At 42.5% G+C, this 22,398-nt stretch overlaps 1 protein-coding gene across 1 annotated transcript in view; it reads right to left on the bottom strand.

Moving 5' to 3' along the window:
- The window catches only part of LOC146987534 (hemicentin-1-like), a 90,901-nt gene extending 68,839 nt beyond the window's left edge, over positions 1–22,062 (bottom strand). Inside the window, exons 1-5 of the mRNA XM_085777921.1 lie at positions 21,796–22,062; positions 16,842–17,147; positions 14,505–14,786; positions 4,561–4,677; positions 1,226–1,558 (exon numbers count right to left, since the gene is read on the bottom strand). Coding sequence (XP_085634047.1) covers positions 1,226–1,558; positions 4,561–4,677; positions 14,505–14,786; positions 16,842–17,147; positions 21,796–21,910 — 1,153 coding nt within the window. The 5' untranslated portion in view covers positions 21,911–22,062. The remainder of the gene's footprint in view (positions 1–1,225; positions 1,559–4,560; positions 4,678–14,504; positions 14,787–16,841; positions 17,148–21,795) is intronic.
- Between the last annotated feature and the right edge of the window lie 336 nt (positions 22,063–22,398).

Genomic DNA, 22,398 nt, shown 5'->3' with positions numbered 1-22,398 from the left:
TCTGATGGAGATACTCTGGACTGCACTCTCAGAAATATCTCAGAGCCACTTCTGTCTATCAACATGATATTTAGTACAGATGTTGGAGACACGTTGATGAAGGATTCCTGTTAATTTCAGCCTGATAGCTCTTAATGTGACTGATTTATTGTATTTCAAACATGAGGTTGGAGGAGAAGAAGAGGATAATTTCTACTTTATCCAGTTTGATCCTTCATCAGTTGAACTGTGTCAGAGCTGTAAGTCTGATCAACACAGCTGATGAAACCTCTGAGGATTTACTTTACAGTGATTCAGTGGAAACAAATCAGTTCCTAATGGTCTCAGTTTGTACACAGTTTAAAATGGGAGGGTCTGAAGAGAGAGACATATGCATCATTAAAATGGACTCTAACAGGTTAAGATCGGATCTAGAAGACAAAAGAAAACAACAATGTGAGACTGATTGTATAATGTAAAAATGTAAATTCTTCACCTTGGCAGACAGGTAATTCTGAGAAATAGAAAACATGGGCTCAGATTTCCTGTGACGTACTGTCTCATGAAGACAGTTAAGACAGGTTATCTTTGAGACTCAGATCTGATCATCAACTTCCTTCATTGATGCACAACTGTCCAAACCAGTGGAACGTGATCAGGAAATCAGGCTTTACAACAACTTATATGTTGCACAGTTGTTAAAACAAATTGTAAACATGTTAAATGTGTTAACTGACTTTCTGGTGGAGAGTCAGATGAAAAGACTGATGACACTCTCATGTTTGTGTGATAAACAAGCCAACTAGTTAGTCTCTTGGCTGTCTGACAATGTTTATGTTTTTACTTTGATGAATTTACTTTAAATGGATAACTTTTAATTTTCTTCCCATCTGCTATAACGTTGTTGACTTCTTTCTGTTTTAAGTAAGATCAGTTTATTCTAACTCTGCTTCTTACGTCCACCACATCCGGGCCAATTCTAGCACACACAGTGAGTCTTCTAGCTGTTAGTGAGGGGTGTCAGGGGATAACATCTGGAATATACCCAGATGTGCAGGTATAGACCAGACTCGGGCCGAGGACCCAGATGAAGATGTTGGACCATAAGTTTCATTTCTGTATCTGTGAACATTTGCAGCCTCGTCTGATCCAGATGTGTCACTCTGACTCTTTGACCTGAGACACTGAAACCAGTCACGTCTGTTCTGAGCAGCCATGTTTCCAGCTGTTTCATTGAATCACTCACCAACAACAAGCACAATGTGGGATCGTCTGATTGGCTGATGAAATGGAAAATCACAGGTGTAGCTTCCACTGTCGGCCACCTTCGTATCTCTGATGACTATGGAGGCGTTACCAGACTCCAGATGTTGTGGAAAATGAAAGACCCGTCCTCTGAAGTGTTCGTCTTGACCTGAACGTTTCTCGTCATAAATGCTGCCCCTGTCGTACATGAACACCTCCCTCTGACCGTCCTTCTTCCAGTCAAACAGCTCCTGCTTGATGCTCGTGGTGCTGAGGGAACAGGGCAACACGGCGTCGTTCCCCTCCTTCACCACCAGATTGGTGACAGCTGGACCTGCAGGACAAAACATGAATCAATCACTGTGATCACATACAGAGTCGTCAGGTTAAAGAAAAGCTCAGATAACACATGAACACATATGTCAAAACCTATTTCTGACGACGTTCCACATTTGTGTGTTAAGTATTAAAGTGGATGAGAACAAACCAGGTTATATAGTTTTGATCATTGTGCTTTGAGTTTGCCTTTTATAGATTTGAAAAGTTTATTCTTATTTATATTTTACAGTCACCACCAAGCCTTTCCTGCTCCCCTGATATGATGTTTTGTCACTTTGTCATGAAAATATAAAACCTGTGCAGTTTTTAAATGATTATCAATTAATTTAACTTCCATTTCAACCTGGATGATCTCAGCACAAATTGCTGCAAAGTTCATGTCTGTCTGAGATCTGGCTCTCAGTTCATCAGCTGATCAATCACTGCTGGAGAGAAATCACAATACCAAAGTGAACCAGCAGGTGGTGCTACTACAGTATTAATCATTACAGTGTGTGCATATTTGTTCCCATGTACTTCACTGGTGTATTTCACTCTCTTACTATCTGTTGTTCTACATTTGTGACAAACATCTGCTGAGAAAAGTTGAAGTGGCCGTTTGACCTTCTGTTCTGGGACAAGCGCCAGATACTGTGAAACAGTTAGAGGAAGAGGTTTGTAGATTGTTTAAAAGATGAAACCAATACCAAGAGAGGATAGAAGAGACAAGAGGCTGTTTATGCTGCTTCTTAACAACTCTCTGTAGAAAGACACGATATGGGAAGTTGTGTGTAGATTCATTCTGTTATCAGATCTTGGGTTCTGCACTTTAATTAATTCAATGATCCTTTATTTTCACTGGGGAAAACACTGACGCATTATAATTTAACCAAGCAAAGGACAAACTTAAAGATCATAAAGACCCAAGAAACAAAAATGTGGAGTTTCCATTAACGTGCCAGAAAACAGAAACAAAATAAAACAAAAAAAAGTGCCAAGAAATAAAACGACAAAAATCGACAAAAACACAGAGAATAAATAAAAATCTCAACAGTGATTCAAATATCAAAATAATGGTTTAGACTAGAGAACAACTAAAACAGGAACATCTGGGTGTGTGGTGTAATCAAAGATTTAAAGTGCACAAAATTTTTGATTATTCTGCAAATTGTTTCATGTTGCAGGTGCACAATAATAACAATCGGATCTTCAAGTTTCACAGGTTCATTATATCTATTATATTATATCTATCTAACTCCATGAACCAGAGAAGGACGTTCACTGAGTCAGAGGATCAACAAACACACAGAGGCAGAACAACACTACACTACACTACAATATGCTACGCTACGCTACGCTACGCTACGCTACACTACACTACACTACACACAATCCATTAAAGTAGCAACACAATAAAACTGTTAATTGTCACCAGTGTTTCAGTGTTGTAGAGAAGGTGAGGAGACTGAGCAGCAGGTCGGACAGGAAGTAGGTGTGTCAGTGAAAACAGGAGGAGGATTCAAACTTGATTTGATTTGACTCCAGCTGTCAGGTCACAACATGAAACACAGTTCATCCCAATTAAAGAGACGGTTTGTCCTTAAACAAACTTCAGCTCAATAGTTTCAAAGGTCACTGATGAAACATTTATTCATCCAAACAAGCAGCAAACTGAGGAACAATGAATCATGTTTCCTGCTGCCTCTCCTGCTCTGGTGAACAACCACAGGTGCATGCTGGTCCTAAACCAATCTACCTAGATGCAAATAACCCAATGTGGCCAGAGCATCACTCACAAAATAAACATTGTGAGAAGGAGAAAGAAAGTCTGACACTTCTGATTTAAACCAATGAGGCAGAGTAAACAACAGAAACACGTCTCACACACTGAACATTAAAGCTTCATGGAGGAGGACTCACTGCAGGACTGTTGGATCAGACTGAATTAGTTTGAGCTTGGTGTTCCTAATAAACTGAGCACTGAGTGCTTCATGAACTAACGCTGCTTTAACTCCACTGCTCTGATCCACACACAGGAATCTGTCCAGGCTCCTGTAGATGTGACAGCTCTCATCATTTATAAAACACAGAGTCTCCTCAGACACTGAAGCAGAACCACACTGACAGGTTTCACTGCTTCACTGAAAACAACCAGAGACACTAACAACATGTTACAACTGGAAAACTACTCTCTCTGGTTCTTCTGCTCATCAGATATCACATCTGATCACATTGGATCACATTTCATCACATGGTCTAATTCATGAAAAACAGATCAATACATTTTCAAACCCCAAATTATTACTGGAGTTACCTGGGAAGAGGAGGTGGGGGTAATAAAAAATAAATCATGATTTGATATAAAAAACATAAAAACATTTTGTTGAGGAGGAAAATATATCCAGATATCCAGTGCACATCTTGGTCAGATAATGACCTCAATATTGTTTGAAACACTAATCAATAATCTATTAACTGCAATGAGTCAAGTTGACAGGACACACCTCCACCTGCAGCAGCTGAGACACCTGAGCACCAGGTGTGTGACTGAGTTCATCAAACTACTGAACTAAACTGATAAGAGAATTGTTCACGTAGAAAAACATCTGGACAATGATCAAATTAAACACTGAGTTTATGTTCATGATCACACTGAGACCCCGCCCTAACCCCCCGCCCACGCACACATATCCAGTTTTGCTGACGTCACACGTAAAGTTAGAAGTGAGCAGCTAAACGACTGGTATTAACCTGAGTGATGACGTCATTAGATAACATCACCCTGACGTTTCAATATCGATCAGCGCTAATTATGAGGAACAACATGGCATCACTGTGTGAAACTGCTCGTGATGTTCAGACGGACAGGTGCAGGTGATGACGTCATCCAGCCTCCTCCTCCTCCTCCTCCTCGAGGACTGTGTCTCCAGACCGCTGCATCTTCTTCATGTCATTAAACAGTCAGTGATAATAAACAGAGCTGAGGCTGATTCTCAGTCTGAGCCTCAGTTTTCTCACCGTGTTCAGCAGCAAACGTTGATCCACACCGAGTCAGGACACAGAGACTCACGAGAGCAACGAGCTCCATCTGAACAGGAGCCATCACAACATCAGGGGAACATCTGGATGATGAAGCTTCAGCCGCTCATCACACCATCATTGGCTCATCACACACTTTCACTCTGTCGGCGTCCGCGAGCTGCAGCAACAGAGACACTTCCGGTACACACCCTTCACAATAAAAGCTCCTCCTCCACACGCGTCAACAGTGACTCATGAATTCTGATGATTCTCGTTTCCTTCCTGTTCATTATTAATAATTACTGATTGATAACTGGATAAATCAATCAGCTGATCAATCAGAAGAGTGATTTCTAGGTTTGATTATTAGCCTAACAGATTATTTTGTTAAACCCCCCATAGGCATAGGGAAGCACTGGTGCTGCCAATCAGGCAACATCGAAGGATGTTTCATCAAAGGAGAACTGGACACAGGTGTTGTTGACTGAGAGCAACATTTTTTAACTGTGTGGAATAATCAGTTTTATTTGTGGTCTGATAGACAAGGTGGATCCTGCTGATCATCACTGGGAAGAAACCCTGTAGGCTAAATAAACCATCAACATTATGACATTATGGCACATGTAATCAATTTCAAATTTAGTTTCAGTCATAACAGCTGCAGAATCAAGATCATTTGAAACTCTGTCCAATACAATAGATTCACTTTAGTTTAAACAAATTGGTCACAACATACACTTGCTGTTTTTTTAAATGTTTTATTAATTAAAAATCATTAAGCACTGCTTGAATTTACATGACAGCCTGTAAATTCATCATCAGCTGCAATATAAACACAAACTCAGTGTGAGACAGAGCACAATTCAAATGTTACAGTCAACAACAGTGAAGACTGTAACTGTACCAGACAGACTCAGGATCAGCACCTTCAGAAATAAAAAGAAGCAACATGATCATCCCAAATGATGTCAGCAACACAGATTTCAAAATAAAAGTTACATTATGTTTCACTAAATGTTCACATTCATTTAAAGCAGAGCAGCAGGTTTGACTTCACTGATTCTAATGTTTGTGTCAATGTCCACGTCGACTCAGTGAACAGCTACAAGCAGGTTGATAATATTTGGTTGATGTATTCATATAGAGCTTTAATTCAAAGAGCTTTACAATCAGTTCTCTATTAAACTTGGTCCAGTGATGTCCAGTGGTTAGAGGTCATTCGTGGGGACTCTTGTCTTGGACTGACCTGCAGGAGAGAAAACAAAATGATATTGAGGAAAATCCAACAGAGCTGCTCTCACCCTGAGACAGAAGCTGCTTCTCTAAGGAGATGAAGGCAACTGTCAAACTCTGATCATCACACACATGGTAACAATGGTTATTCGAACTTACCCAAATTAAAAATTGCGGTTGCGGTTTTTGCATCGAAGAAGAAAAGCAAGAACAAGAATAATTAACACGAGCATGGCAATGATCATCCATATCCACCAAGGCTGACTCTGAGTCTCTGAAACAGAAAGAGAAAGCTGATGTGAGACTCAGAGTAAGTTGACATGATGAACACCAGACTGGACGTCACAGCTTCACACAGAGAACAATGAGTGTGTTGCTGCTCCTCTGATCTACAGTGATGAGCAGATGAAGACTCCACTGGGATGAATGTGACCAGGCTCAGTGATGTCAGCATCCGTCTCATGGCCTCTCTCCTCCTGCTGCTGCTCAGCTCAGAGCTCGGTTCTGGTTCTGCTACAGTAGTGAGGAGGATGATGATGCTGCAGCTTCCTCCTCTGTCTGACACGTGTTGTTCATCAGGAGGAAGATGTTTGAGTCACTGTGCTGCCACCTCCACTTCAGGCTGTTTCCATCTGACTCCTGCTTCACTCCTGCTGTGTGTGAGATCTCAAAGTGTGTGTGACTGTGATCTGTCTCCAGCCAGGTTTCTACACCCTGAGCCCAGGCTCTGATGGACTCTGGATCACCTCTGCTCAGCTCATCTTCACCTCATGATGGTTGTTGTTGGAGCTGCTGCTGATGAGCTCTGTTCAACACATGGGCCTCTGAGCTCGGGTCGACGCTTCACTCAGAATAAGTGAAGCTAAAAGCTGAGAGACGTCTGAACGTGGTCTTGTAGCTTCAGTGATGAAGCTCTCAGTGAGTTCACTGTGCTCACATGAACACACACAAACAAAGAGCAGCTGCTGCTTCATTCACTGGACAAGAATCTGAGTTCAGCCTGTTCACACTGACAACTTGTGCTGTCAGGAAGCTGCAGCACAGTCACACATCTGGCTGGAGACCACAGCTGTATATCACACTGTGACAGCACATGTGTCCTCTACAGCCTGAAGCTCAGATCATACAGCACCTGTGACTGGTTCAATCAGCCCACCTGCTCTACTGAGCTGCACACAGTCACATCAATACAAACACAGCCACATGTTGGTGAATGAGTCAAGTGGTCAACATCTGTTCACTCCTGGTTTCAGCTTCACACACAGGAGGACGATTAGAGACCAGATGTAGAAACACTTTGACTGTTGTTTCTCTTCTGCTTGTAAACAACCAAACAACAACCTGCAGCAGGTCATGAACCAAGAGTGAGGGGGTCCATGGCACTGGTCCGACCTCCCATTAGTTCGACCTCCCATTGGTTCGAACTCCCATTGGTCCGACAATCGGAGTAATGAGAGTTCGAACTAATGGGAGGTCCTCATTAGTTCGAACTGGACTAGTTATTAGCATTAGTCCAACTCTCCATTCTTACCGTTCACTATGCATTTATATCATTATTCATATAGGCTCCACCTGTCAATAAGACACAAGTGGAAGAAGAGGTGCAGTTTATTGTGTTGCACCAACGAGGAGCTGTCATTACGCACGACTTTTACGCACTGCTGCGCGCTCATTAGTGTCCGTAATTAAACCTTGACACTCATATCAAATCAAACTTACATTACAGACAGGTGGATTGGGTTCTCTGTCTCTCTCTCCCACTCCGAACAGACAGACGGACGTAATCAGAAAGGAAACAGAGGCTGCGCATTGATCCTTTTTTCCTTTCTGGGATCAAACGGATCATGTGCATAATTAACTGCAAAACAAGCACTTCATATCAATAACATATAAGGCTCATTATGCTTCCAGCCTGTCTAGCCTCTACCTGGTGTTTTTACTAAACTTAACCAACTCCTTTCTTCATTGCCTGAACCTAACCAAAGCGAAATTTACTTTTTTTTTTCTCTCTCTCTCAGTCTGCTGCCAGCCGCTCGCGCCCGTGAAGTGAGCTCAAGCCGGCCAGGTTCAGCTGTGCTCGAGCGGAGGGGGGAGGAGAAAAAAAAGTGTATTTCTTTTACTCTGTACTCTGGGAGGGGGGGCTTTGATTATCAGTTTACACATCTTGATCAGCATTTATGATGGTTGTGCGTGATCTGACATGATCTGGCTCTCTGACTGAATATGGTGATATTCTGGGCCGCGCGTGTATGTGTGTGATGTGCGTAGAGAGAGAGAGAGAGAGAGAGAGAGAGAGAGAGAGAAAGCTGCATGCTCCTATCAATGGAAGAGCTTGTCACAAAGTAGCGATGACAGTTCGAACTAACGGGACCACCCACTGGTTCGACCTCCTATTGGTCCGACTTGTGGTTGATTTTGTCGGAGTAACGGGAGGTCGAACCAATGGGAGGTCGGACCAATGGGCAGTTCCCGAGTGGGGGAAGCTACATCTCTACCAACATGTGATCATAGAGGACGCTCACTGCACTGCAGATTCTTCATCCAAATTTACTTTGAGTTCAGTCTGAAACATTTTTGAAAACAAGGGGTCACTGATGGTCTGATGAGTATGAAATTGTCATCAGTATCTGTCTATACAGTAAACTGAATGTGTATTAGTTGTGTTTATGCTGAATGTACTGTGACTGTGTGAGGACGTGTGAGGTCAGAAGCTACAATAAATAGAAAAGGGTGAAAACTGGTGAGAGTCGACCACAGGAAGCCTGAGTTCCCACCCTGGATTTTAGAAAGCACAGAATAAACCTGTCATGGATGATGAGGGGATAAATACAAGTGTTGTTTCTGTGTTTTCAGTTTATTTGTAAACAAACTCATTTGAATCCACGAGCTACAGTTTCAGTCTCATCTGTTGATAACCTCTGTCAGCCTCCACATCTGCAGGTTCAACACTTACTGTGCGTTCACACCAAAAACAAGACAGCTCCCAAAACGGCAAATATTTTCAGCCGCTTTGGCCGCTTGTCACGTGACTGACGTCAAAGTTCGATCACGCTGGTCATAGAGAGCCTAAGCGGAAGCAGGAAGTAACGGCGCCATGGGACCTCAACTCTGAAAAACTCGCCATAGAAATGAACGGGACTGAAAATTTTATTCCGTGATCCGTTTGAATTGTGCCATGAGAAAAAAATATGTCCTCTACCTGTTTAAAAGGTCACGTTTCATGCCGAGAAATCAGCCGTTTATCATAAAACGGCAACAGAAGAATGTATTTTGTGTAAAGACTGCTCCACGGACTACAGATCTGTGTCCCACAAAAAATACGTCACCAACTGACACGGGAAAGGGCGGCATTTGGTGTGTGACGTCACCTACGCGACTTGTAGTCTTTCTGGTTACAGATTCTTCTGAATTTTATTTTACAATAGTTTTACAACAAACGGCTGATTTCTCGGGATGAAACGTGACCTTTTAAACGGGTAGAGGACATATTTTTTTCTCATGGCACAATTCAAACGGATCACGAAATAAAATTTTCAGTCCTGTTCATTTGAATGGCGAGTTTTTCAGAGTTGAGGTCCCATGGTGACCGTTACTTCCTGCTTCCACTTAGGCTCTCTATTGGGGAGCCGAAATACAAAAAAAAAGAAAAAAAGGCAGCCGACGGACATCTCTATTCTGACAGGCTGCCGCCGGTTGCCGCTTAACCGCGTCATATCTAATTACCCTAAAGTTAAACCTGGCTCAACTTCTCATCTGGTGACGCTTTGGACGCTTTGGAAGCGCGGCGACGCCTGTTGACGCTTTGGACGCTCAGTGTCGCCGGGCTCTCATTGAAAATGAATTGACCTCCGGCGTTTTTGACGCTTTGGAAGCTTTTGGTGTGAACGCAGCTGTGTCCACTTACTAAAATGACGTCATGCTGCTGCTCCTCTGCATGGGAGGAGCCAGTTGAAGGAGGAGCTTTGCCCCGTGTTTCCTGTCACTTATACACTGTTGACTATTTAAAGAAGCTCATTGTTAAGTGACATAAAATAAAGAAGAAGACAGAGTAAAGTAGGACTTCATTTCCCAGAATCCTTTGTTTTTTCTCATTTTGCGATAGTCCAATTAAAATAAATATTGTTCATATATTAACTCTGTAATTCATGTATTATATTGTTTAAAAATATTCTATGGTCTTAAAAAAAATGATAAAGTTAACTTTTCCTGTTTAATAAAAAAGAGACTAGAACATTCTCCGGGAGGAAATATCCCACAGTTCACCGGGACAGTGAAGCTGCTGGCTGCGTTTTCCTCGGCAGAGAGAAGTCGATGTTTGGAGACTCGGACTAAAGGTTGGCCCAGATGTTGCACTGCCAGAGAGACTTTAACCAGTCAGAATATTCTTTTCACGTAGCTCAGTTGACGTCACCACATTCACGCGCATCCCTTGGCTGCACACACAGCCCTTCATGCCGTTCTCTCTCCTCATTGGATAAAACTTGCAGTACTGGGCAGTAGCGACGTTACAAGTAGCGGCGTTAGTAACTTAACTACATTTCTCAGTAGCGTGGTCGTAGGGTTGCTGTTTTCTACATCAAATAGCTTTTCAGTAGTTAAGCTATTTTATTGATCAGTAGCGCGGTAGCGTCCTCAGAAGCTACATTTCCCCAGGCTTTTCTAGACCTTAATGCACCGCTTCCATGTGACGTAATGTACGTATCTGCTGATGCCCATCTGCTGCAGCGGGGCGCAGCACGCAGCAGGTGACAGAGGAGGAAGGATAGTTAAGTTCGTGAATCAGAGCCGCTGGACAGCTTTATCACTGCACAGCGACCACGCGCACCGTTGCACGTCGCTCCAAGAGCCCGGTGCGTCTGCAGCGGAGACACGGCCACTGAGAGGCTGAGTGACGGGACCGTTCCTGTAGGAACGCGCCTTTTAATGAATCATTTAAAAACCAAACACCCTGAACAGCATGCTGAGTACGAGAGGGAGAGACGACTGCAGCAGTTTAAAGTTCCTCGTCCCAGCATGTCGCCCACTCCGTCCGTGGCCGACGTCTTTTAAAACAGTGTTTACCAACCTTGGGGTCGGGACCCCACGTGGGGTCGCCTGAAATTCAAATTAGGTCGCCTGAAGTGTCTATAGCCTAATTGATGAATTTAAAAAAAATCTGACCAAGAAAGGTTAGGAACCACTGTTTGAAAAGACACTTTCATGTAGAAAGTGAAAACTTGTAGGATACGAGAAAAGTTTTCTCCTCGGCTCAGAGCAGAGCAGAGTGACTGAGAGACCTGTGTTTCTGTCCAAACACTCTATGTAAGTGATTGCTGTCGGAAGATATAACTATTTAAGACTTATATTAACACAAAAATATTGCTTACTTCTGCTTTAACTCTTCTTCTCATAACTGGATAAAACTTCATGTGCACCAACGCTTCAAATGGGCCCCAACGGTTAGGGAAAATTATCCAAGCGCTTGGGTTAGACTTTTTCTGGTATCATTATCATCTGTGTGAACTGTGAAAAATAGTGTAGGGTTCTCTAAAAACCTCTAAAAATGTGTATAAACATTCATTCTTTATTTTACTGGGTTTCTATAATCTCAGTCATGTTAAAAATATACAGATTATCCCTTTTATATTGCTTCTAGAAGACAGAGTAAAGTAGGACTTCATTTCCCAGAATCCTCTGGTTTTTCTCGTTTTTGCAATAGTCCTATTAAAATAAATATTGTTCATATATTAACTAATTAATTAATTCATGTATTATATTGTTTAAAAATATTCTATGGTCTTAAAAAAAATGATAAAGTTAACTTTTCCTGTTTAATAAAAAAGAGACTAGAGACTAGTAGCTTCCCTCCACTGGCTTCCTGTAGGATCTAGAATAGACTTTAAAATCCTTCTGCTGACTTATACCCCTTTCCCACTGGTCAAAAAACCTGTTTAAACCCGCTCACAATCGGCTTTTGGTGGCAGTGGGAAAGGCGCACCAAGCAAGCGACGCGGGTTAAAATCGCCTTTAATCGGCTCGGCTCTGAACGGCTTGCAGTGGGAACGCCAGACCCGGGTCAACCCCAAGGGGGCAGTTGTCGGTCTGAGAAGTGAAGCTCACTTCCGCATTCAAAAAACTGCAATCCCCCCGGCTTCCTCTGGGGGCTGGTACCAGAAGGGAGCATTCTCCATAGACCCCAATGTTAAAATCACCGACTTTACATCCTCAATAAACATGATCAAAGCCTGGTACCATTACGTTTTTTGGTCTCAACTGATAGTTTATACCCCCGCACACACTCTGAGGGGGGTGAATTTTTTTTAAACTCTACCGTTTTATTGTTATTAGGTTTAAAATTCTGGCCAATTAGGGCGTGGAAACGTTGAGTGACAGGTCCGGAGACCACTGCTTCGAGGCCAGTGGGCGGGCCCTCGGCCAGCTAACCGCACCGCTCCAAATATGGCAAGTCAAATCCAACATGGCGCGGTTCAAACCCCCGTAGTAGCGGCACAAAACAGACTCCCCCAAACCAATGGGTGACGTCACGGGTGCTACGTCCATTCTTTATACAGTCTATGGTCAACCCGCTAATTTACGTGATGACGCTGAGCGTTACGTGACGCCACGTCATCGCGCCGGTCGCGTCTCATGTCACGTACCAAAACAAAGCTCTGCTCCGCTCTGCTCTCATTCGAGACTGGGATCAAAAGATCAAAGAACACTGACCAAAAACAATTGAAAAAAAGAAAAGAAAAGAAGCGACAGTCTGTTTAAAGCTCCAGTTGGTAAGTTGACGAAAGTGAAAGTAAACTCCGCGACTTGGTCGGAAATTTCAAGACAATACTCCGTCAGGTCCCTTTATGAACCTCTGCCAAAGAGTTTATAAACCGTCTTTGCCTCTGCCAAGCGCCCACACACACACAGACACACACAAAGTAGCCATAAACGCACCCACAGAAGATGTACCGTATCCATAGCACGACGTGTAGGAGCGGCGATTGGCTGCTCCTCCTGCTCCCTCTACCTGACTGGTGGAGAATCGTCGGGCGCGGTGGATTTTGGCAAATACGATTACAGGCTGTAGGTGGAGCCAGAGGAGTTGGATTTTGTCCTAAATTACTCATTTAATGTCTGACCATCAGAATATAGTGACAGTTCCAGCAAATATGACTGAATAATTGTTACCAACTGAAGCTTTAACTGACGTGGTGTGCCGTGGCAGACTCGCTGTCCTCCGCGGTCCTGGTGCTCCAGGTCAGCCAGACGCCTTGTCTGCCTCGGCGGACGGACACTCCGCGGCGGGCGGCTGTGGCATGACACTGTGTCTCTTGCACTGCCCCCAGTGGGGGGTCAGACAGAGCGATGGGAAAAGGGGCCAAATGCCGATTGTTAGCGGGTTAACCCGCGTTTAAAAAACCTGCGTCGACCCGCTAATTTTACTGGGAAAACAGCTTTATAAGGCTCTTAATGATAAAGCTCCGTCCTATCTGAAAGATCTAATCATTCCTTACTGTCAGAATGCAGTTCTGTTAGTGACTCCCAGTATCTCTAAAAACAGACTGGGAGGTAGAGCCTTCAGTTACCGGGCTCCTTTACTGTGGAACCAGCTCTCTCCATGGGTCAAAGAGGCAGACACTCTAACTACATTTAAGTCTAGACTGAAGACCTTCCTTTATGACAGGGCTTTTAGTTAGGGCTGGTTCAGGTAGCTCTGAACCATTTTATAGCTACGCTGCTATAGGCTTAGACTGCTGGGGGACACATCTGGTTACACAGAGCCCTCTCCTCTCCTCTCCTCAGTATATTTTTGAAAAACTTTGTAAACTTTACTTATGCAATGGCCAGGCATTACATGTATCAGGCCAAACATGGCTCAGTTGCTACCCTCAAAATCTGGGGGATCAAAATCCCCCCACAACCGAGGGGTGGTAACATTATCAAAAACTTTCTGGATATTCACCCTGAACACCTTAGAGCCAAATGGTCCAAACGAGGAGATGAATTTGTCTTGTTTTTTATAATTGGTACCTAGACGTGGCTTCTATCTTTGTATTCTGTGTATCAAATCATGTTCTTGTTGAATATTTTAATATGTAGCCTATACAACATCATAACATTTGTTTTATTGGTTGATGTGGTAACCTATTATGTGAGCTGTTTTGTGATGACGTCATCCCCCTGCTCTCCCAATCAGAGAAGCATGCACAGGTTTTAAACCCCCCATTCACAAAATAGCTCTGTTTGCTCTGAAGAAGATGCTAGTCAAAACGTAAGCAGCCGCATTTAAAAAGCTTTGACTGACCGTGTGCTCCAGCGTCCTTCCTCTGTCTGGTGATCATCTACCATGACTCCAAAATTGTGTCATTTAATTTAATGAAAACTGAAAATGTTTTTAGCAAGAATTTGCAAGTATATGTTTACAATACAGTTTACAGTCAAATATTTGATGCACTGTAGACTAAATTTTTGATAAATCAAAAATCTGTGTGGATTGTTTTTGTAGGACAGTCTGAAGATGCTCTGTAGCAAGTTTGGTGTCAATTACAGTTTTTGAAAAGAACAGAATGATGGACTTCATAATTTGTAATGAGACAAAAGTTTCAGCAGTATTGGGGCTACATTTTGGTGAAGTTTCAAAACTGTAGCATGTACCGTTGGTTTGGTAGGAATTCCTAGGAAGAAGAAGAAAAACATAGCAGCAAAACAAGAGGGTCCAAGACGAAACTCACCAAGATAAACGGGGGTGTAACCAGCAACTTCATGACTGATTTCCTTCTGTGTTGCTACACAGCTGTAGTTGCCAGACTTGGTCACAGTAGTTTCAAGGACAACAGTATATTTGCCTCCATCTCCAGAGACCTCTGGTTCTTTATCTTTATCAGAAATGTTCATTCCTTTACTGTCCTTCCACTGGACATCAGGTTTGATAAGCTCACCATGAACCTCACACCGCAGCCGTACCGAGTTTGGTTTTACTTCAGAAGGACTGATGGACCTGATGGAAGCTGTACCTGTGAACATGAACAATAACTTATGAAGAACATTTACAGGATCAGACATACTAAGATGTTTAAATTCATCCCTTCTCTGACTGCTTGTGTATGTGGATTGGTGTTTTAAATTATGAAATATATTTAACATGTACATTAGTTCTGAGTTGAACCAAACAATTGGCACAAGAGCAAACACTAATTCTGATTAATATCATCAGACACCAATAACACAAAGTCTAGACTTATAAAATATGAAACACTGGGTCGAATGTACAAACACCCACTGTGTGAGCAGATCTTAAATGTGTCAGTGTTAATTCCATTAGGAACACCTGTATAGTCTAATCCAACACAGCTGCTGTGTCATTAAGTCACTTTTATGATGATGATCATGTTCAGTTTTCTGTCCAGTACAACACCATCTGTAACTATGAACTCAGTGACAAACACAGAACTAAATTATTGAAGGATTTAAATGTCTCCACCCACCGAATAATGTAGGCATAGGCACATACAAGTGAATAGAAAGAAGAAAAAAAAAAGTGAACAGTCACATCATCAGGATCGGGACTTACCCCTGATGTTTTCCCCGCTTCTGTCTTTTAACCTTATATGACGCGGAGGTTGCATGCGACCCGGTATTTACACGTAAAACTTACATATCATATAGCCTATTGTTTCGTGTTTATGGTAAATGTCAATATACATGTTACACCTTCATCTGAAAGCTCAGATAGGCTATGCGTTCTTCCGAGCTATTTTAGAGTTGTATGAAATTATTTATGATGCTCAAATATTAGCTCACACTTTACGACAGTAACATGTTGGAAATTAGTTTGCTAACCAGCGTCACCGCAATTAAATCCCGTCCTAAAACAGATATGTAAAGACAAACTGGGCTCGTTTTAAAGAGTAAAACACAGCTGACTACATCCAGCTCATTTGAATTCAAGCGCACGTAAACACTTAACAAGATAAATGCGAGTTATTTCCCTTGTTTAACATCGGCCCGACAATTTAAACTTTTCAATTAACGTCATTAGGTCAATTTTAAAGCGTTGCAAAATATTTGACTAAAGATTTTGAGCATATCTGAACGTAAGAAACACCCAGGAACAAAACAAACCAGTCAGAGTCTTTCGACGAAGCAAACAGTCTTTTAAATCCCTCAGCCAATCAGAGGAGCGTATCCGAATGCAACCGCCTATAGACCTTGATTGACAGGTACTGTAGTCCAGTCGGATGTCAGCACAGTGAAAACACTGTGAGTTTGTTGCCGGTAAAATCACCTGCCTGACTTTATATTGAAATTAACGTGGTGTGAAACTTTGGAGGAGGGACAGCATTTTAACAGAAAAACATTTTATCAGTCAAAAGACACAAGATTCAGTGAAACTAAAATATGTAAATCTGTGTTTAAAAGTTAACAACAGCTTCTTATTGTCGACCTTAAAAGTTTAGAAATATGTTACAATAATAAAAGGCATTGATCTTCATTATTTGGTGACTCTAGAGAAGTTTTATAAAGCTCAGTAGTCACCTGATGGAGATGCTCTGTATTGCACTTTCTGAAATATCTCAGAGTCACGTCTGTTTATCATCATGGCATTAAGTACAGATGTTGGAGACACTTTAATGAAGAGATCCTGTAAATTTCAGCCTGATAGCTCTTATCATGACTGATTTATTGTACTTTAAACATGGGGTTGAAGTAGAAGAAGAAGAGAGCTTCTACTTTATTCATTTAAATCCTTTATCAGTTGAACTGCGTCAGAGCTGTAAGTGAAAACAACAGAGCTGATGAAACCTCTGAGGATTTTCTTTACAGTGATTCGGTGGAAACAAATCAGCTCCTTGTTGTCTCAGTATTATACAGAGTTTAACATGGGACACGCTGAAGAGGGAGTCATGATCATCATTAAAATGGACTCTAACTGGTTATTGGGTCACCAGCTAAAAAGACAAAAGAAAACAAATGTTTGATATTATCAACTTGAGAGACAGTAACAAAAACAAGAATTTACTCCACATCTGTCTACCAGGAAATAATCAGGCGTTAATCAAATCACTCACCTACTAGAAGATAAATGGGGACTTCTGGTTTTACATTTGGAAATTTACAGGTGTAGTTTCCGGTGTCAGTCATCTCTGTGTTTTTGATGGTTATAGAGGCGTTGCCTTTCTCCAGTTCTCCAGGAAAATAAGATACACGACCTATGAACTGCTCATGTTGACCTGACAGTTGACCACCACCATTGTACAAATACACCTCCTTCTGACCATCTTTCTGCCACTCAAAGTTTTTTACTTCAATGTCCCCTCTGGTCGAACAGGGTAAAATCACATCATCCCCCTTCTTCACAGGGATCCTCTTCGGTTCTGGAAGATAAAAAAACACATATTACTGTAATCAGTATGTTTATGTGCAGAGTGACACGACTGTTGTTACAACTAAACTTAAACTGGTGATGTAACAAGAAAGTTTTCAACTGAAACAAAGCTTTAACTTTTACATTGTTTCTCTCTCCTGACACTGACACATTTTAATGACAGAGGTGTGAACGAGAAGAATGAGAAAAAACAACAGATTGGAAGACAAGTGCTGTGAGTATTAGAGAGATATAGCGTGTGTGTGTGTGTGTGTGTGCGTGCGTGCGTGCGTCAGAGTATCTTTATTGTCATTATTCTGGATAATGAAATTGTCTTTGGACCCACGGCTTAAAAACACAACATGCAATACAGTAATAAATAGAATAGAAAAATAAAAATAAAGAATACAATTCAATTAAAAAAAGAAAGAGAGATGCGACAGAGATGTTTGCACAAGTATGTGGGGATGGCTGGGGACAGGGAAATAAAGTGCATTAGTGCAAGTCTGAGTGTGTCTGGGAGGGAAAGTACGTGTGTGTGAGTGTGTGTGCGTGTATGCCACTACAAGGGGGCGATTGCCTTCACCGCTTTAGGAAAAAAACTGTTCTTAAGCCTTGTAGTGGTTGCCTTGATGTACAAACAGTTCGTTGCCCGGGTGGGTGGGGTCTGAGCTAATGCATCTAGCCCTCCTCTGGACTCGAGAGGTGTAAACAGAGTCCAGATCAGGCAGTCAGCAGCCCACGATCCCCTGTGCAGTTCTCACCACCCGGGCCAGGTCCTTCTTGTCCCCTGCCGTAAGGCTGCCGTATCACACCGTCATACTGAGGCACAGGATGCTCTCTATTGTTGCTCTATAAAAGTCTGCGAGCAATTTAGAGGAGAGACCAGCTCGCTTCAATTTCCTGAGGAAGAAGAGCCGTTGTTGGGCCTTCTTCACCAGGAATGAGATGTTCAGTGACCAGGAGAGCTCCCCCTGTATACAAATCGGGGCGTGTTGAGTCTTCCTGGACCTCCTAAAATCGACTATGACCTCTTTGGTCTTTGCGGTGTTCAGAATAAGGTTGTTATTTGAACACCACTGTGTCAGGTGCTGGACCTCAGCTCTGTAGTGGGTTTCGTTGTTGTCTGATATGAGACCCACTACGGTGGTGTCATCCGCAAACTTCACCACCATGTTTGAGGGGTGGATGGCAGAGCAATCATGTGTGAAGAGAGTGAAAAGGGCGGGGCTTAGCACACAGCCCTGCGGCGTGCCAGTATTGAGGATCAGAGGGGAAGATGTTGAGTTCCCTATCCGCACCACCTGAGGCCTGTTGGTGAGGAAATCTTTGATCCAAAGGCAGAGTGATGTTGTCAGTCCCAGGTTGTGGAGCTTCGCGGCCAGCGTGTCCGGTAGGACAGTGTTAAAGGCCGAGCTGAAGTCCACAAATAACATCCTGACATATGTGTTACTGTAGGATGCTGCAGGTGAGTCAGGGCTGAATGGAGTGCTATTGAGATGGCGTCCTCCGTGGAGCGGTTCTCCCTGTAGGCGAACTGCAGGCTGTCCAAGCCGGCAGGGATAACGTCCTTTAAGTGCTTTAGGAGGATCCTCTCAAAGCACTTCATAACGACTGGGGTCAGAGCAATAGGGCGGTAATCGTTGAGGCAGGTGATGGCTGATTTTTTGGGCACAGGCACAATAATGGAGGACTTGAGGCAGACAGGGACCTTACACAGTTGCAGGGACAGGTTGAAAATGTCCAGAAAAACTTCTGCCAGTTGGTCAGCACATGACTTCAGGGTGCAGCCTGACACCTTATCTGGGCCTGCAGCTCTGTTGGAGTTAATTCTCCTCAGGGTGGAACTCACTTGATGCAGCTGCAGTGCGAGTGGTTGATGTTGCGCCTCTAGCTGAGGTAGGTGTGCAGTCTCTCTGCTGTTCGGAGAGTCGAAACAAGCAAAGAATCTATTTAAGGTGTCAGGCAGCGTGGTGTCATGGCTTACCTGCTGGTTACTGCTCTTATAGTCTGTCAGGATCCTGATGCCTTTCCACATATTTCGTGGGTTGTTGTCCTGAAAGTGCTCCTCAATGTGCTGTTTATACCTATACTTCGCCAGTTGGATGCCCTTTTTTAGTTCTTTCCGGGCGCTGCTATAGGCTAGTCTAACTCCGGGTCTGTAGGCAGCGTCCCGAACTTTGTGTTACTGCTTATCAGGCAGTACAGCTCCTCCAGAGCTAGCTTAGCATTAGCTCGTGGTGGTATATAGGCTGCTACAATCATGACAGAGGTGAATTCTCTAACCAGTTTGAACGGTCTGCACTTCACTGCCAGATATTCCAGATCAGGGGAGCTGCTTGTGCTTTTGTTTACGTTACGGTGTCTCCGCCGTCTCTTGGGCCACAGGGGAGGGAAGGTAAGAGTCCGTGTGGTCCGCTGCAGCTCTGGTGGAATAAAATCCAGCTTTGGGGGTTCGCAAAGTTCACTTTTCCCCAACTTCCACAGCTCAGCTCTTCCATACTGGATTAAGGCGTTAAGTCGCAGAATAGAGGGCAGGAATACCAATAAAAACACTTTAAAAACCACAGAAAGCCGGGAGCCCTGAGCCGCTGCGTGTGTACGCGCCGCCATCTTCGTGTATGCTGCGTGTCTGTGCGTGTGTGTGCACGTGCGTGTGTGTGCGTGAGTGTGTGAGTTTAAAGTCAAGTTGTTGTTTCGTTTACTTTAGTTTAACTTTCTAATCTCGTCTGAGCTGATGACGTTCACTCTGCTCACTCTGTCCTGGGTTGTTTCAGGGACGATGCTGCTCTAGATCTAACCCCCACCCCAATTTTTATCTGTTCTTATTCCTCTACAGTCAGAGCAGCAGCCATGTTGTTTCAGGATGTGTTTGTGTGTCTGTCCCTCTCTCTTAGACACAATGTCACAGTAACATGTTCACAGGATTTCTTCAGACATTCATTTGGAGAGAGGAACAAACTGATTAGAATTCAGTCAAAGGTCAAAGATAAAGGTCATGTAGACTTTACAACATGCAGAGTGACTTCACACATGTAGTGTGGGCTGGTTGGACAGGCTGTAACCTGACACTGGTCTGAGGAGGAAACAACCTGGAGGAGCTGATTCTAGTTTGTCTTGTTTGTGTCATGAACGTTTGAAGAAAGACATGTTTTACTCAGTGAGACCTGGATCGCTGCTGTCTGATCCATCAAATAATTAAATACACTCTGGATTCTTGTGATTATGATTAGTAATGATGTTCGGGTGTTTCCTAAGAGATAAATCCATTAATTTTGTTTTTAAAGTGAAGATCCACATAAAAACTCAGATTACACTTGATGTGATATAAAACAAGCAGTAGGCTGCTGAACCTATCTCCAGTTATATGTTATATAATTTCATTACATTTAATACCAATCACATAGTATACACATCTTCACATAATATATCTATTCCTAGAGTATTCATTTTTATTCAGAATTGTTTCTATTTTTTTCTTTCTATTATTTTCTATTAGCATTGAGTGTTATAGGCCTCCTGCTGCAACACAATAATTTCAATAAAGTCAATAAAGTATATCTTATCTTACATATCATGAAGTAACATAATAAACTAATCAAAGGCCAATGGTCCAGGTAATGCAACATAATGTCACACAAATGGTTCATAATGGAGCTTGTTCTAGATCGTCTTGTTTGTGTCATGTGCGTTTAAAGTAAAAAAAATGTTTTGTGAGACATGGATCGCTTAAATTACACATAATTTAATGTGAACACACAGGAGATAATTTATTTTACACAATATGGATAGTTACACAGGATAATTGTGTTTATAAGTATTTGTTTAATAAGGATGCCTGGATATCTTCTAGCAGATAAAGCACTGATTTAGTTTTTTTTCTTTTACATACATACATACATTTTTACATAAAAACTCATATTACACTTGTATTAAATTTCATAACATTTAATACCAATTTTACATTTTTATTCGAAATTGATTTTATTGTTTCTATTTTATTCTTTCTCTTATTTTTTATTATTTGCATTGGTTGTTTTAGGCCTGCTGCTGCAACACAATACTTTCCCTGCCTATGATCAATTAAGTATATCTTATCGTAACATAATAAATTAATCAAAGGTCAAAGGTCGAGATCATGCAATAAAATGTCACACAAATGGTTCATAATGGTTCATCAACCCCATGCATGCACACACACACTCCACCGTCCTTAAATTATTGTGGTAACTAATCAATAAATGATCAATACCCCAGTCAGTGAGTGTGAGGCTCGCAGCTTCAGCAGAAACAGTTCAGTCATCTTTAAGATAAAACTCATCAGGTTTGACTTGAAGGAGTTTCTCAGAAGTAACAGTTTTGGTTCCTGTGCAGGAAGTAGTCCGTTGCCAATAGCTACATGCTCGAAGTGCTGATCATCATCGCTAGTTATGGATCAGAAAAACACCAGTTAAACAGTTAAACAGTTAAACAGTTAAACACCTCCCCTGTGTCGTGGAGGCTAATTATCCAATATTAATCTATGATATTGATCTCCGGTCACTATTAACATTTACATTACGTCATACCCCAGCCTCCATAATAAACCTATTAAACCTGCAGAGACAGAGATCAGGTGTGAGACAGATGAGGGTCGGTGTCAGTGTGGAGTTTCTCACCGGCTTCAGCAGCAGACGATGATCCGGAGCAGCTCAGGACAAAGAGACACAGCAGAGGAACAAGCTCCATGGTCGACGACATCTCAGCTCTGAGCATCCCGCAGCATCTCCGCATCCTTTATAGCAACACTTTCGGTTTCTCAGCTTCCGCCTGTCACACTCACATCCTGCTTCATCGCTGCAGTTCCTCGTGACAGCGGAAAACAAAGTGAACATGAAACACAAGAGGAAGGGGATGAGGGGGCCTGACTCAAATATCCATTCATCTCCAGACTAATTGTTCCTTTTATCTGTCCACAACAGTTTACTAAACACAGTAAGCAGAGGTCTTCAACAAGGGGTCCGCGACCCCTAGGGGGTCCGCGGAGGTACTGCAGGAGGGTCGCGAAAGTTTTGGTTGAGGGAAAAAAAATATGAAAAAAGATATGAAAGTTATGAAAAAAAGATCCATTGTGAATATAGGGATGTTCCCTGCTGCTGAACATCAGATTTTTACATAAAAGTCCTTTGTTTTCCTCAGGGAGCCTTTGTATTGTATCTGATACAAACACGGCGCACCATCTCTCTCACTCTCTCTCGCTCACTCCCCCCCCTCCGACCCCC

The sequence above is a fragment of the Trachurus japonicus genome, chromosome 5 (assembly GCF_045865225.1).
Source record: "Trachurus japonicus isolate A0001 chromosome 5, Traja_1.0".
Lineage (NCBI taxonomy): Eukaryota > Metazoa > Chordata > Actinopteri > Carangiformes > Carangidae > Trachurus > Trachurus japonicus.
Note: the sequence above shows the minus strand (reverse complement) of the source record. Positions and strands in the feature narration are given on the sequence as shown.